General features: G+C 48.3%; 1 protein-coding gene across 2 annotated transcripts in view; it reads right to left on the bottom strand.

Moving 5' to 3' along the window:
• Positions 1-10,441: 10,441 nt before the first annotated feature.
• Positions 10,442-15,984, bottom strand: part of phldb2b (pleckstrin homology-like domain, family B, member 2b) — an 83,862-nt gene continuing 78,319 nt past the window's right edge. For both annotated transcript variants that reach the window (XM_076290069.1, XM_076290068.1), the window contains 3 exons: positions 15,357-15,576; positions 12,479-12,564; positions 10,442-12,247 (listed from right to left, as the gene is read on the bottom strand). In XM_076290069.1, coding sequence (XP_076146184.1) covers positions 12,107-12,247; positions 12,479-12,564; positions 15,357-15,576 — 447 coding nt within the window. In that variant the 3' untranslated portion in view covers positions 10,442-12,106. The remainder of the gene's footprint in view (positions 12,248-12,478; positions 12,565-15,356; positions 15,577-15,984) is intronic.

Genomic DNA, 15,984 nt, shown 5'->3' with positions numbered 1-15,984 from the left:
GGCCTGGGACCTGAGTTCCTCTCCCCCCCCCCCCCCCCCACCACCAGGCCTGGGACCTGAGTTCCTCCCCCCCCCCCCCCCCCCCGCTTCACCACCAGGCCTGGGACTTGAGTCCCCCCCCGCTTCACCACCAGGCCTGGGACTTGAGTCCCCCCCCCCCCCCCCCCCCCGCTTCACCACCAGGCCTGGGACTTGAGTCCCCAACCCCCCCCCCCCCACTTCACCACCAGGCCTGGGACTTGAGCCCCCCCCCCCCCCCCCCGCTTCACCACCAGGCCTGGGACTTGAGTCGTCGTCCCCCCCCCCGCTTCACCACCAGGCCTGGGACTTGAGTCGTCGTCCCCCCCCCCGCTTCACCACCAGGCCTGGGACCTGAGTTCCTCCCCCCACAGCCCCCCTCTCCCTTCACTGCAAGTGTTTCAGTATGCACTGGATCAGGGAACACAAGCTCAGCTTGAGACTCTCTTTCGTAACTGCACTCGGCAACTTCCTACCAATACAGTCAAGCAAGCTTCCTTTTTTTACTGAATGCTTTTCTTACTCTTTCTATGGGATATGCACACTGTCACTGGGCCACGTTTGGATACAGGAATGACACAAGCTCTTGTTTCTGTCTGTGGAAAGCGTCACCTGTGGGATTGGGTCCAGCAGGATTCAGAAGCAGAACTTCCCCCTCACACACTCTCCTTAACACCAGGAGATCTCAGAATGTAGCAGATCACCTCTGAACCCCATTCTGTTCATGTGGGGGCACGTTTGAATGTGTGTGTGTATGTGTGTGTGTGTGTGTGTGTGTGTGTATTAGTTAAGCATCTTTTACCTGCGGCCGTTCAGGGTAAACTCACCCCATGCCTCTCTCCTTGCCTCAGGAGTAGCAGGCTGAGACAATAGACAGATCTTTCACTGTTAGAATGCTACCTTACCTGTTCTGTTCTGTTAGAATGCTACCTTACCTGTTCTGTTCTGTTAGAATGCTACCTTAGCTGTTCTGTTCACCTGTCTTTCTTCAGAACTTCTGTTGCCCTTACTTGCCATTTATAATCTTATTTGTGACGTATGTTTTCACGAGAGAGGGAGCGCAAACAGCCCTTTGTTCTTTTCTCTTCTCTTGTTATGGTATGTGACTCTAACATGTTTTACATCTCTCTCTCTCTCTCTCTCTCTTTCTCTCCCCCTGACTTACTGAATAAAGCATTGTGTATGCTGAGGACTAGGCTCCAGACTTGTGCATGCCAGACGGCCAGCGAGAGAGCGAGAAAGTGTCCATTTCACACGCACGCACGCACACACACACACACACACACACACACACACACACACACACACACACACACACACACACACACACACACACACACACACACACACCATGCAGGTGAGGCAGAGTGGGTTGCATGCTGCGCAAAGTGGTGTCGGGGGGTTGGAGGGTTGAGGAGGGCAGGTGTCTCATCTGTCGGCCCCAGAAAGATGACCCTCCTCTGGGGCTGTTTTCTCCTGCTGCACTCATCCCTCTCAGCTCCTCTGGCAGAGATGGAGAGAACAACAGAGCAAAAAGGAGAGAAAGAGAGATAGAGAGAGCAAGAGAGGGTGGGCTAGAGGGAGGGAAAGGCGTTGTTGTTAGAGAGGTGTATTGTGTGTGTGTGTCAGCGAGGTGTATTGTGTGTGTCTGTGTGTGTGTGTGTGTGTCAGCGAGGTGTATTGTGTGTGTGTGTGTGTGTGTGTCAGCGAGGTGTATTGTGTGTGTGTGTGTGTGTCAGCGAAGTGTATTGTGTGTGTGTGTCAGCGAGGTGTATTGTGTGTGTGTCAGCGAGGTGTATTGTGTGTGTGTGTCAGCGAGGTGTATTGTGTGTGTGTGTGTGTGGTGAGGAGCACTGTGGCTGGAGATGGTGGACGGAGGTGGTGGAGGTGACGGAGAGAGAGAGAGGTGTTAAGTGTGGCTTTACTGCTGGGGCCAGAAGCCCCTCTCCTCTCACCACCGGGGGGCTTCTAGATGTGGAGGAGAGCCGTGAAGTGCTCCACCAGGGCTGAATACAGATGAGACGGGCTCTTCACATAGCAGAGGAGAGGAGGAGGGGAGGAGAGGAGGAGGAGAGCAGCTCTTATTTACGTGGGAGGAAATGGGGGAGAGAGACAGACGTGTGTGTGTGTGTGTGTGTGTGTGTGTGGTAGGTGTGTGAGTGGGAGGGTGGGGGTGAGAATGGTGCAGTGTGAATCCCCAACGTTTAATGGTGCAGTGAGCACACTTACCCCTGATCATCCCCCCCCTTCTCTCTCTCTTTCTCCATCTTTCTCTCTCTCCTCATTTCTCTCGTTCCCTCTCTCTTACACTCTCTTCCCCTTGCGTTGGCTGTCTGCAGTGAGAGGCCTTTATGTAAATGTCTTATATAACACCCTAACGCTCATCAATGGCGACACACCATCGATCGGTGCCTCAGACCATGTGAGGAGGGTGTGTGTGTGTGTTTGTGTGCAGTGTAGGTATTAGGTCAGCCTGTGTGTGAACGGTGTGTTTGGGGTCAGGGACTCGAGGCCATTCGCTGACTTTATTGCCACAGGGATGAATGGCCTTGTATGTCCAGTGCTCATGGGGGACAACACAACGATTATTCACCAGAGAGTTGTTCTGTGGGAGATGAGCTGAGCATTATGCCAGTGTGTATTATAATGCTGTGTTGGTGATAGTGCTGCATTATGGCTGAGCTGTATGGGTGTGTGTGTGTGTGTGTGTGTGTGTGTGTGTGTGTGTGTGTGTGTGTGTACGTACACGTATGACTAATGGTTGGGTGCCCCAGTTTTTCTAAAGCTTGGTGACGGATGTGCTCAGAGAGAATTTGGCGGCTGCTGCAGCTGTGTGTTGTGTGATAATTCACTGTGTGTGTGTGTGTGTGTGTGTACACCCATAATTCGCTGTGTGTGTGTGTGTTGTGTGATAGTCATTTAGACTAGTGGACGTCACAAAGCTCCTCGTCACGGAACAGTTGTTTCACAGACCTGAGACCTGCACATGTGTGTGTGTGTGTGTGTGTGTGTTTAAGCAGAGGTCTTAGTGTTCTCATGGGTGTATATGCATGTATGGTGTGAGAGAGGTGATAGAGATGTGAGGAGGAGGAGGACAAAGAGAAGAGAGAGAGAGTGTTGTGTAAAACTGTAAAATGGACGTGTGATGGCGATGGCAACTGAGAGGGTTTGAGTGGCAAGGGGAGTGTGAGGCTGTGTTGCTGTGTGTGTGGGCATATGGTCGTGTGTGAGGCTGTGTTGCTGTGAGTGTGGGCATATGCTCGTGTGTGAGGCTGTGTGTGTGTGCATATGGTCGTGTGTGAGGCTGTGTTGCTGTGAGTGTGGGCATATGGTCGTGTGTGAGGCTGTGAGTGTGGGCATATGGTCGTGTGTGAGGCTGTGAGTGTGGGCATATGGTCGTGTGTGAGGCTGTGAGTGTGGGCATATGGTCGTGTGTGAGGCTGTGTTGCTGTGAGTGTGTGCATATGGTCGTGTGTGAGGCTGTGTTGCTGTGAGTGTGTGCATATGGTCGTGTGTGAGGCTGTGTGTGTGGGCATATGGTCGTGTGTGAGGCTGTGTTGCTGTGAGTGTGTGCATATGGTCGTGTGTGAGGCTGTGTTGCTGTGAGTGTGTGCATATGGTCGTGTGTGAGGCTGTGTTGCTGTGAGTGTGGGCATATGGTCGTGTGTGAGGCTGTGTTGCTGTGAGTGTGGGCATATGGTCGTGTGTGTTGCCTGTGTGCGCTGTGTGCCATGTGGGCACTCTGGGGCCCAGTGCCAGTGCCAGGGAGCTGGGTGAGGTGGCGCAGCTTAAGTGGCTCTGGGACACATACGGGCACTGCCAGCCATACGCTTCCCACTGCACTGGACACTGCCAGCCATACGCTTCCCACTGCACTGGACACTGCCAGCCATACGCTTCCCACTGCACTGGGCACTGCCAGCCATACGCTTCCCACTGCACTGGGCACTGCCAGCCATACGCTTCCCACTGCACTGGGCACTGCCAGCCATACGCTTCCCACTGCACTGGGCACTGCCAGCCATACGCTTCCCACTGCACTGGGCACTGCCAGCCATACGCTTCCCACTGCACTGGGCTCCACACATTAGACAACAAGTATCAAATGTCACGGACACTTTTACCTCTATCTCTCAAACACTTACATAAACACACACTCTTTCTCTCTCTGTCTCTCCCTCCCTCCCTCTCACACATGCATGCATGCACACACACACGATGATCAGTGAGAGCATGTGTATGGCCCGGGGTGTGTGTGTGTGTGTGTGTGTGTGTGAACCTGTGTTCTGCGGGGGGGGGGGGGGGGGCAGACTTGGAGGCTACGCTGGGTGGAGTTTAATTGAATTTGCTTACAGAGGGAGACAGAGAGTAGATACAGAAGAGTGCTTTTACACAAATGAGAGGGGGAGAGAGAAATGGACAGAGAGAGTGAGAGAGAGAAAGGAGCTCTGTTTTTGGATGTGACTGGGAGGACTTAAACTAAACTCTAAATGTCAACTGATTCTTGATGAAACATTGATGTAAATGAGGCCCCTGTGGGCCTCAAACACTAAGCTCTCTCTCTTGCGCTCTCTCTCTTATGCTGTCTCTCTCTCTCTCTCTCTCTCTTGCGCTCTCTCTCTTATGCTGTCTCTCTCTCTCTCTCTCTCTCTCTCTCTCTTTCTCTGCGCAGTTGTTGTATTCATATGCAATTCAAGTTCTTATTCATAAATGCATTATGTAGTGGAGGACAAAGGGTACAGAGATGCATTGTAAGGAAGCTGGAATGTCAACAATCTCTCTCCTTCTCTCTGTATTTCATTCGACTGTCCCCTTGTTTTTCTCCAGGAGAGCTAAATCTCACTCTAAGCCAAAAGACTGTCACTGTACACTTTGCAAAAGACAGGAAAGACAATCAAAAATGGCAGAAAAGCAGACATGGGGGAAAATCCCCTACATTTGGCACTTAAACCTCGCTTGCTCCTCGTCCATCTCTCTCTCTTTCTCTCTCTCTCTCTCTCCCTTTAATTTTTGCCTTCTCATGCACAGCTTCCTCCTGCCTGCCCTTTACACAGCTCTGCACAGAGAGAGAGAGAAAGAGAGAGTAAGAGAGAAAGAGAGAGAGGGAGAGAGAGGGAAAGAGAGAGAGGGAGAGAGAGGGAAAGAGAGAGAGGGAGAGCTGCAGCTGAATGGCAATGTGGAAGCTCCCAGTACTTTGAGTCTCTGAGCTCTTAGTGAGAAACCCAACAGAGACAGACATTCTGTTCATGGACGGGCTGTTTACGTGGACTCTTACACGTACACGACTGAGTTTATGATAGGAAATGGCCATTCAAAATCTGAATTGGCAACACCCCCCCCCTCTCATTTTGCACGCCTGTCTCACCAAGGAGGTCTCCATAGCAACCTCAGTAGGTCATCCAATGGGAGGTGGAGGTGGGGCTGTTTGGGGGGGGGTTACTTGTGTGTGTGTGAGTGTGTGTGTGTGTGCATGTGCGTGTGAGTGAGAGGGGGGGGGGCAGAAACAGAGGTGTATGAGGTGAAAGGAGTTGATAATATGGGGTGCTGACTGGAATGAGGTTGATGCCATTTCACACACACACACACACACAGTGTGCGCTCACAAACACCAGCAGCAGGTTAGTAGCAGCAGAGAGTGCTTCTCTCATTTCACTCAGACACACCCCGGTACTTTTGCTGCAGCCTCCTGGGACCCCTCACATGATCACATGACCACCACTCCTCTCATGTCACGCAACATGCGGCCAGTCCTCCCAAAGTCACCTTGGCAGGCCAGTGTGTTAGTACGGGCCCAGAACCATGTGATGAGGTCACTTCCTGGAACCAGGTCAGTCTTCTCTCTCAGATTGCTGGACACATGCACAAGTGCACACACACTCTCACACGCACACACTTTGGGAGCCAGCTGTGTAACAGCAGCGGCGCTCTCATCCATATTGCATGGCCAACCCGCGTCTCAGCTTAAGTCCATAATTCATTTTGCGTGAGTGGTGGGAACAAGGTTCTGCATCTTTAAAACACGGCAGGGGACTGCTGTTTGCACTCCTGTTCTGCAAAGTCTGTGTCTTGCTGTGTGTCTACTGAATAAAAGACATCAGAGAACCTCCCATCACACTCTGCAGAAGAGAGACTGCGATCTAGAATCCTCAAAGGTTCCTCAGTTTATCTCTATGAAAGTAACTATACAAAATCAACTTTGATTGCATTTCTTTTGGATCATAGAGAACCTTTTTTAGCCCTGAGCTACCTTGTTCCGGGTCCTAAGTGAACAGTTCTTTGTAGAATGCTTAGCTTCTTAAGGAACTTTGTGAACTTTCTGTAGTTCCGTAATAGAACTCTACCCTCTTCTCTATTGACCCTTTCAAGAGAGTTCCATTATCAGCATCATAGTTGTTCCCACAAGGCTTCCGTTTTAACATTCCATAATGTTATCTTAATGAAGCGGAAGTAGATTGGGAACAAAATAGAACGTTCAAGCATTGTTTTTGTTGTTCTTGTTGAAAGGGTCTAGAACATAATGCAGCAAAGTCCCAGGTTCTCTCAGCTCTAGTAAGCATTTGCGGGGATGGCCCTCTGGAGGGTGCTCTCAAGAATCAATTTTCATCACGCCGGCCGCAGCTGGACCATCCATCACATGTAATCCACGGCGTCATGTTCACACACACATACAGCCCCGTCACTGGATTGGGTGATCGGAGAGTTCATAAGCGCTCATGGGACGCCGAGGCAGAGAGAGGTATTAAGTGGAACGGACACTCCCGCTTCTCTCCGTGATCTCCCCCTGTTGGACCAGGTCACTCACCACTGGGCGGTGTACAGGTCACTCACCGCTGGGTGGTGTACAGGTCACTCACCGCTGGGCGGTGTACAGGTCACTCACCGCTGGGCGGTGTACAGCACACTGGACTGCTGCTGATTCCAAAGGGATAAAATGCTATTCATCAGTAAAAAGGCTCAGAGAGACCGAAACACTGCATCTCGGATGGAATTAAATTGACACTGGTTTTAGTTCCTGTCACTGACACATACTGTACACACACACACACACACACACACACACACTGACCCAAAACAAAGGTTACGTAACAGTATTGGGTGTGCCCAGCTGTGCCCAGCTGTTGCGTTGTTTGTAATGGTAGTAAATCTCTGGTCCTGGTGTCCCCCAGCTGCGGCTTCTGATTGGCCGGCTGGGGTCCGAGAGAGGACAGAGAGGCGGAGTCAGCTGTCCGTCACCAGAGCACCAAGCAGCGGGGACACCCATGACGCTGAGCAGGGGGGTGTGTGTGTGTGCGTGTGTGTGTGCGCTGGAGGGAGCAGCTGGGTCTGTGATAAAGAAAAGCCTCCTTGCACTCCTGGGATTGTGTCACAGCGGGGGGACGCCCCCTACACACACCCACACACACAGACAAAGAAAGACGGTCAGTTTGCCCATCCCCCCCACCCACCCACCCAGGCACAGTTACCCAGCAGCAGCAGCAAGGCCCAAAACAAAGCATTAGAAGGTCAAGTTCATTTAAGGCTTAATGAGGACAAGGTCAGCTAATTGGACAAGCATTTTTAGAGCGCTATTCTCCACACACACACACTCTAACGTATCTCTCAGTGATGCGTAAGCTTGGGAGTCGCCCCCTCTGACTCGTCTTACCACATGTCTTTGACCCCAGGGGCTAGCTGTGCTAACGCTTATGAACCACATGTCTTTGACCCCAGGGGCTAGCTGTGCTAACGCTAATGAACCACATGTCTTTGACCCCAGGGGCTAGCTGTGCTAACGCTAATGTATGCTGTTGCCCCTAAAAATGTAATGTGCCTCTCGCCATTTACTAAAAACAACAGTGATGAAACATGCATGAGGTGAGGGGTGAGAGAGGAGATGTGTGTGTGTGTGTTCGGGGGAGAGAGAGGAGATGTGTGTGTGTGTGTGTTTGGGGGTGAGAGCAGAGATGTGTGTGTGTGTGTGTGTGTTTGGGGGTGGGAGCGGAGATGTGTGTGTGTGTGTTGGGGGGTGGGAGCGGAGATGTGTGTGTGTGTGTTGGGGGGTGGGAGCGGAGATGTGTGTGTGTTGAGGGGTGAGAGAGGAGATGTGTGTGTGTGTGCGTGTGTTTGGGGGTGAGAGAGGAGATGTGTGTGTGTGCGTGTGTGTGTTTGGTGGGTGAGAGAGGAGATGTGTGTGTGTGTGTGTGTGTGTTGGGGGGTGAAGGAGGGAGTTAAGATTGGGGGGCAGTGGGGATGGGTGACCTCCTGAGCGTCCCCCTGTCAGCGTCATGTGGCTGTCAGCACTTGTTTAACCAAATGACCACCACAAACGCCCCCACCCCCCTAAATGCCCCCCCATCTGAAAATGTGCACACACATCCACACCCACACACATGCACACACACACACACACACCCCTGCCCCCACTCTTCCGCTGCTCAGCTGTCCGTCAGTGTTTGGGTGAAGGTGGGAGGAAAGAGACACACACACACACACTACACACACACACACTCACGCACAGTGGAACTACACGGGCTGTCCCCTGGGGAACACAGAAACAGGAAAAACACGCCACCCTGCGCGCTCGCGCTTCCTTCCACGGCTGCTCTCCTTCATCCCGGCACAAAGGGACGGCTCTGAAACACACCACTAGCCACCGCAGGGGGTCACCACACAACCACCCCCATCCTCATCTCACACACACACACACACACACTACCCCCACCCCCCAATATTTTAGGACGCTTACAGCGCACCGGATTCACCACACACCAGCATTGCGTGTCTGTGTGTGTGTTGGCGTAAGCGTGTGTGAGTCACTCTGCAGGAGGTTCATCTTCAAAGCGATTTTGCTAAACCGAGGGGAGGGAGACACAGACAAAAGATGAGCAGAAATGAAAGGATATCAGGAGCTGGAGTGGGGGAGAGAGAGAGAGAGAGAGAGAGAGAGAGACAGAGGGGGAGAGAAAAGGAGAGAACCCGACAGAGAGGGAGGGAGAGAAAGGAAGGCTGGATAAAGGGGTGAACAGCACCATGACCACAACAGACAGTGGAGAGCAGGAGCATCGTCCACTCTACACAACAGCCAAGACCTGATCAATAGGCACACTGAACCAAGGTCGCATGAGGATGCAGATGCTTAGCATGCAGATTAATACCCCCCAGATGAGCAGTGGAGCCGCTCCACGTCTCTCAATCCCACCAACAACACCCCACGTTTCTCTCCCCAGCCCTGGCAAACCCACACACTGCAATCCCACCAACAACACCCCACGTTTTACTGCCCAGCCCTGGCAAACCCACACACTGCAATCCCACCAACAACACCCCACGTTTTACTGCCCAGCCCTGGCAAACCCACACACTGTGAATAGGCTTTCGGTTTAAACTGGGTGACGGTACACGCTAATAACTTAAGGGCATTATTGCCTATGCCCATGCAATAAGTAGGCCATTCACACACACACATTTGGCACCAGTCTGTGTGTGTTGGTGCCAGCGTGCTGAGATGGGCTCTTGCATACTTCATACATGTGTGCGTGCGCGTCCACTCCCATAGACACATTGTTGATAAACTGGTGAACTAATGAAGATGGTCGCTGGCTTTGCACTCGCTGACCGTCTGGGCTGGAGAGCACTGTAATCGCTCGACTCCGTGGAAGGATCAGCGGACGACACACTTCATCAGGCCAAATCGGGCTTGTTTGAAGGTTCGCCAAGACACACTGCGGTTGATTGAAGAGTTGGGTCAGTCCTGGCAATACTATAACATGGGTTCATGCACACGCACACACAGACTGTGTCCTCAAGTCATAGTCAGAATCCTATAGCAACATTAGAGTGTGGTTAAGGCTAAGCTCTCTTGACATGGCAATTTGGCACAGTTCCTCAAGCTCTCTCTCTGTGTGTGTGTGTGTGTGTGTGTGTGTGTGTGTGTCTGGGGCTGGCTAGCCCAGACACTCCTCTTCCTCCAGCGGTCTGACTGGGACACCGGGAGTGCGGGAGTGCAGCAGAAGAGCTGCAATGTACCCATAATGCACTGGCCAGTGCAGCGTCCACCCATAACTCACTGGCCAGTAAAGTCGAACGTTTTTACTGCTCACTCTCCCTACTGCTGGCACTCGTTCACTCCACGCAGTTAACAGCGCTTGGTTTACCCTTCCTTCCTTCCTTCCTTCCTTCCTTTCTTTCTTTCTGACAGACAGACAGACAGACAGACAGACAGAGACAGAGCCAGCACAGGTCCAGCCAAGCTGGTGATTCAGTGATTCAGTTCAGCACTTCAATTAGATTAGACATTCAATCAGGCCATCGGCAAATGCTTCATTACTTGATTAATCAAATGGCAAATTGCAGATGGTGATGGCCCTTTGGAATCGCTGCACACACACGGACACTAATTTGTTTACTTGACTTAGTTGATAATTGAAAATTCTGATCACATTACAACGTGCATGTTATGCTCTCACTTTATTTCTTGATTGAAAAAAATAAAGATGCATGCATGATTAACAATATAAATATTTCTATAAAAAACTGAGCAAATTCTACTGATGTAAAAACTGGATCAGCTGAACAAAGGCTGCCCTTGGCTATGAGGGTCTGGAAGGTAGTTGCTGCCCCCTACAGGTTGAAAGTTGCATAATTGAAGCTTATACACTGACAAATCAGTGGACAACACATCTTGACATGATTGAACAATTGTACATGAAAATACATTTGTGCAAAAAAAAATATATAAAATCACTTAAAGCTCTTAGCACTTAAATATATCTAAATATTTCTGGCAAACCAGAATGAAAATGTTCTCTTTGCACTTTGACGTTTACACAGAGTAGTAGAAGTAAAAGTGAAGTTCATGGCACCCCTCACAGATAAGAATACAAACCAGCAGAGTATATTTAAAATCTGCTCTTACAAACAGATCCGCTTTTATACACAAAACTAACAGAAATCTCTAATTGGCACCCCAGTGGGAAGTTCATACAAAAGTAATTCTATTTTTCTGTGAAAATAGTCTGTCGTTTTTGTTGTTAAAACTACACCACATGGACCTGAGGCGGACACTTCAGGGGTAAAGCATTCTGTATCAAATCTAACATGGTACTTACAAAAAGGCTTTAAAAATTATGACAATTTTGATCAGTTCTGAATAAAAACTACAATACAATAAATGTACATATTTTGATGTATTAAGGAGTGCTATTTAAAATATATATCAACATTATCTAGACTAAAGCTGAGTAACCTAGGCACTGAATTTTGATATGAGATATTTACATTTGTCTTAGCACCACAGGTTTCAGTGAAGTCCCTCTAGAAGGGGTTTCAAATCATGAACCAGACTCATCACACTAAAGTACACACAAACCAATACACACACACAAACATCAACACACACACACACACACAAACATCAACACACACACACACACACACACACACACACACACACACACACACACACACACACACACACACACACACACACACACACACGCATTTCTCTGAGGATTTCAGCTTTATGTGTGACCCATTTCCAATTGTAACCAGTACCAGCTAAATAGTGTTAGAGTGTCCTGTCCCTGAGAAAGACCACTGTCCCAAACACCACGACAACACTGAAATGACCTCAGGAAAACACACAAACACACTCACTCTTATCTCTCTCCACCAACATCATGGTGTAGTGGAGGCACTCACTCATTAAGGCACGTAGGAACGCCGGTTTAGCTCAATATGCGTGTGTGCTTGTGCACTAAATCACACACACACTGAAAGAGCAAGAGCAAGCTCTGCAAACACCTTATTAAAGTTTGCAGAGCTATTCTGATTGCAAAACCCACTTTGGTTTTAGAACAGAAGAAATAGACCTGTAGAATAAGACACGTGTATGAAGTGATAAGGCACAGCATGAAGCCATGTTCACACATGGAGTCCTCGTGAAAATATAAAAAAATATATATACACACATCCTAAATTATATAAACACATATACTGAAATAACTAGACTGCAGTCAACTCTAAGTTCACAGGGGAGGGGTAGAGAATGCCCCGTGACATCATGTCAGGTTCTGTGAAATATCCCTCCACCTGGGCCAGCTCACACCCCCTAAACCATGAACTGCGTGTATCCCTCCGCCCCGGTGACGATGACGTCCATCCAGATCCGCATGGCTTCAGGGGACGGCGCCACCATGTAGTAGACCCGGTCATGAGTCTTCACACTGAACGTCAGAGAGGGGTTGGGGCTCTGGGGAAGTACACACACACACACACACACGCACGCACGCGCACGCACACACATACACACACACACGGTCAAGGTTTTTTTTCAACTGCAAAGTATGTATTTGTTGCTTCTCTGTTAACACATATTCAATTATGAGAAGTGAGATCAGTTCACAAATGATTATGATGATTGTTATTATGATTATGAAGACACTAAACATTTTTAGTGAGTTGTCTTAGAAATGTCCTTTACCTTGTGTGCGTTCTTTAGGTGGTCATAGTACACCTCCTCAATGGCCTGGAAGTAGATCACTCCCTTAAGCTTGGCCTCATGTTTATCTGTAGAGAAATAAAGGTCACTGAAGTGGACGCTTGTGGCGTATCGTGTTTATGCACTGCCGTTGGCCTTTAGGCACATGCTATGCAAACATGCGCTTCACTGATCAATAGATCTGGCCACAGTTCAAACATGCGCTCCACTGACCAATAGATCTGGCCACAGTTCAAACATGCGCTTCACTGATCAATAATCAATAGATCTGGCCACAGTTCAAACATGCGCTTCACTGATCAATAATCAATAGATCTGGCCACAGTTCAAACATGCGCTTCACTGATCAATAATCATTAGATCTGGCCACAGTTCAAACATGCGCTTCACTGATCAATAATCATTAGATCTGGCCACAGTTCAAATGCAAAGATTATGTGGCCAGCGGGGACAATGTACAACGGTGAAATCAAAAAGATCCATGAACTCTGTTCTCCACAAGACTTTCAAGACTATTCTGCTCCACATCAATACGTTCAAATAACAACAAAAACATTTCATACGTCCAATATTCCCAGGGATTAAAGTGAAAAAAAAAATCGTTTGACTGAACCTTTTTCAGGCCATAAGTCATACGTTGTTCATATCTACCTATAGAGATAGCACCCCTTTTGCTGTCGCGACCTATTGGTTTTTAATGTACAAAAAGATGCAAACAGCAAAGTAAAGGGAGTATTTGCCTTATTCACATGCCGGCCATTGTTTAAACCAAAACGAGGCTACAGGGTACACTTACTATATAATTAATGCCACCTACAGGTGAATGCATAGAACATAACAATCCTATGGTTTGTACCCTGTAGCCTCGTTTTAGCCGCCAATGGCCGCCATGTGAATAAGGCGAATTGAGAGTGTTCTTGATTGAGATTGAGTTTTCCTGATGAACAAAAATATAATTTAGTACCATCCCTGACCATTGCTGATTAGCCATTGCTGTTCTTTTCTACTGCAGCAATATTGTAGAAAGGCTTTAACACACTCTTATTTAATTACTTCAGGCCAAAAGTGTTTAAAGGGGAGATTTTTTTTCTTGTTAATATGCAATTCAACACCAAGTAAAATCTATAAAATCAAGTTTGCAAGACTTCCCATTTCCTCATCAAAGTAACGAATCAGAACATTCTAGATATTGTTCATATTTTCATTTGTTGCCCCATCCGCATTTAATGAAAACATGGTAATTTTGAGTTTTACAGACAACTCAGTTTTCCAATGAGCAGCAATACTGTGTGTGCTCATGCAGGTCTGAGCATTTGATAACGACAATCTGGAGACGGCGCGTTTGTCTTCAGCAACAGATTGTATAAGGTTGACAAGAGGTTGCGATATGGTGAAGGACAGGTCGTGTTGCGCTATGAAAGAACATGCGTAGCCTACTTTCTAAACGTAAAAACGGTCAGCCATAGATAAACGTAGCCTACCTCTGTCTGGTGGCTATAGTTGCACCAGGTAGGGAAGATGTCCTGAAGTGCACGAACGTTAACCTTATGGCGGTCTTCTGATTGGTGGCGTGCTAAAACGTTTTCCTATTGCATCCATAAACAATTTTCTTGCAGCGAACCGCGCAAAAGCAAACCCCTGGCACTTTAATTTCTTTACACCATGGCTTGTTAGTTCTCCTCCGTTTCCAACAGCTGCCCATCTCCATTTATTTTTTAACTTTTGACACCTGCCTTCCTTTAGCAACAACGCATCCATGACAGCTAGTGGCCTGCCAAATAGACGCACACAAATCATGACGCTAATATGCGAGGTTCTGGTAGGCCTACTGGTTATGGTTTTGTGCTATAAATTAATAATATTTTATAGCAAAGTTTTAAGTTGACTATTTTAATTGTCAACATACACTCACAACCTACTGTCGTTAAAAGTGAGGCCTAAGCAAAATAGGCTACAAGGCTGTCTGTGCGTCACAAACACGACTGACCCCCTTACTCGACAGTTCGCGATGATGACAATATTATTATTATTTTATGTTAACACGCTCAGTCAAAACCTTCCGTCACAAATTGTGAAAAACATTGTTGTCATAACAGACGGGATAATAAATTGCATAGGCTACGGTTTATATTGCGTCGCTTCACACATAATGTTAGTTTCATTGATTAAAAACTGTAACAATAATAGTAGCCTACATCGGGTGGCGTAGCAGGATATCTGTTCAAGTCATAGGTGACACCCAAAATGAATGACCTCCCCTGACAAGAGTTTGCGATAGTAAGAAATTGTCTACATTGATGCACGGAAAGAACACAGCCTACGCTTCTTCTCATATCCAAAAAAGTTAAACGGATTGGCCAACCTCATCAGCTGTCTCGATTGTGTCACTACTAGAATCCAACTTTTAGACCGTTATAGTCCTCCATACGTGTTCTTTTTTTTAAGCAAACGCTCGAGACAAGTGTGTAGCTACAACATAAACAAAGCGAAACTCATGGCTGATGTAGGCTATCTTCTTGAGCGGTCACTGATCGAGACACAGAAAGTTCTCAAGAACACTATTAGGTCTTTAAACATTTACCTAATATTTGTAGTTGCCTTAAAAAAGGAAAAGCAAAGGTGACAGCCCCCCCCCCTATTTTTTTCTCATCGGATCTGCATCGATCTCAAATATGACATTTCTAAAATCAAATTGACGGAAATCCGTCCTACGACGGAGAACTTTAATCCTTGTATTCCTTAAACATTTAACGAAAAGTTAACGACTCTCGATTCTCTGAGCTTGGTCTATTTGTCCATTTATTCATCCATCCACCCATCCATTTTACCAGCGTAGTAGGACAGTGTCCTGCGGTCTTACCAGCGTAGTAGGACAGTGTCCTCCGGTTGCGGTCGAAGACGAACCACCGCTTCTTCCACGTTTTGATCTTGCCCCCCATCTTGACCAGGAACCCTCGGCAGGTCTTCTCGGTGATGGAGATGTGGTAGCAGATCTCGATGTTGTGTCCAGCCGACTCGATGTGACCTCGCAGGTCAAAGTCATCCTTCCTGACGGGCAGGTACCGAGTCAGGGGACGAGCCTGGGGGAGAGGAACAGGAAAGGGTCAACCTGACGGACGTCTCTGGGTCGTGCGTTCAACACACCACTGAAGCGGAGACCTAATGCAGTTGGTGCTACAATATGCAGGGAGATCTATACAGTCATTCATCAGAGGCATCCTACCTGTCCTCTATCTATCTGCCTCCAACTCTGTCCCTTCAACTCACACACACACACACACGCTTGTGTGCACAGTTGCACACACACACAGACACACACACACACAAAAGCTCATACACAAACACACACACACAAAAGCTCATACACAAACACACACACGCAAAAGCTCAAACAAACACACACACACACACACACACACAGACACACAAAAGGTCATACACACACACACACACACACACACGCACACACACACACACACAAAAGGTCA

This window comes from Alosa pseudoharengus, unplaced genomic scaffold (assembly GCF_046254945.1).
Source record: "Alosa pseudoharengus isolate Yale_2024_CS ecotype anadromous, Long Island Sound unplaced genomic scaffold, YU_APseudo_1.1 YU_APseudo_1.1_scf_18, whole genome shotgun sequence".
NCBI classification, from domain to species: Eukaryota; Metazoa; Chordata; class Actinopteri; order Clupeiformes; family Clupeidae; genus Alosa; species Alosa pseudoharengus.
The sequence above is the reverse complement of the archived record's forward strand: the minus strand, read 5'-3'. Positions and strand labels throughout refer to the sequence as shown.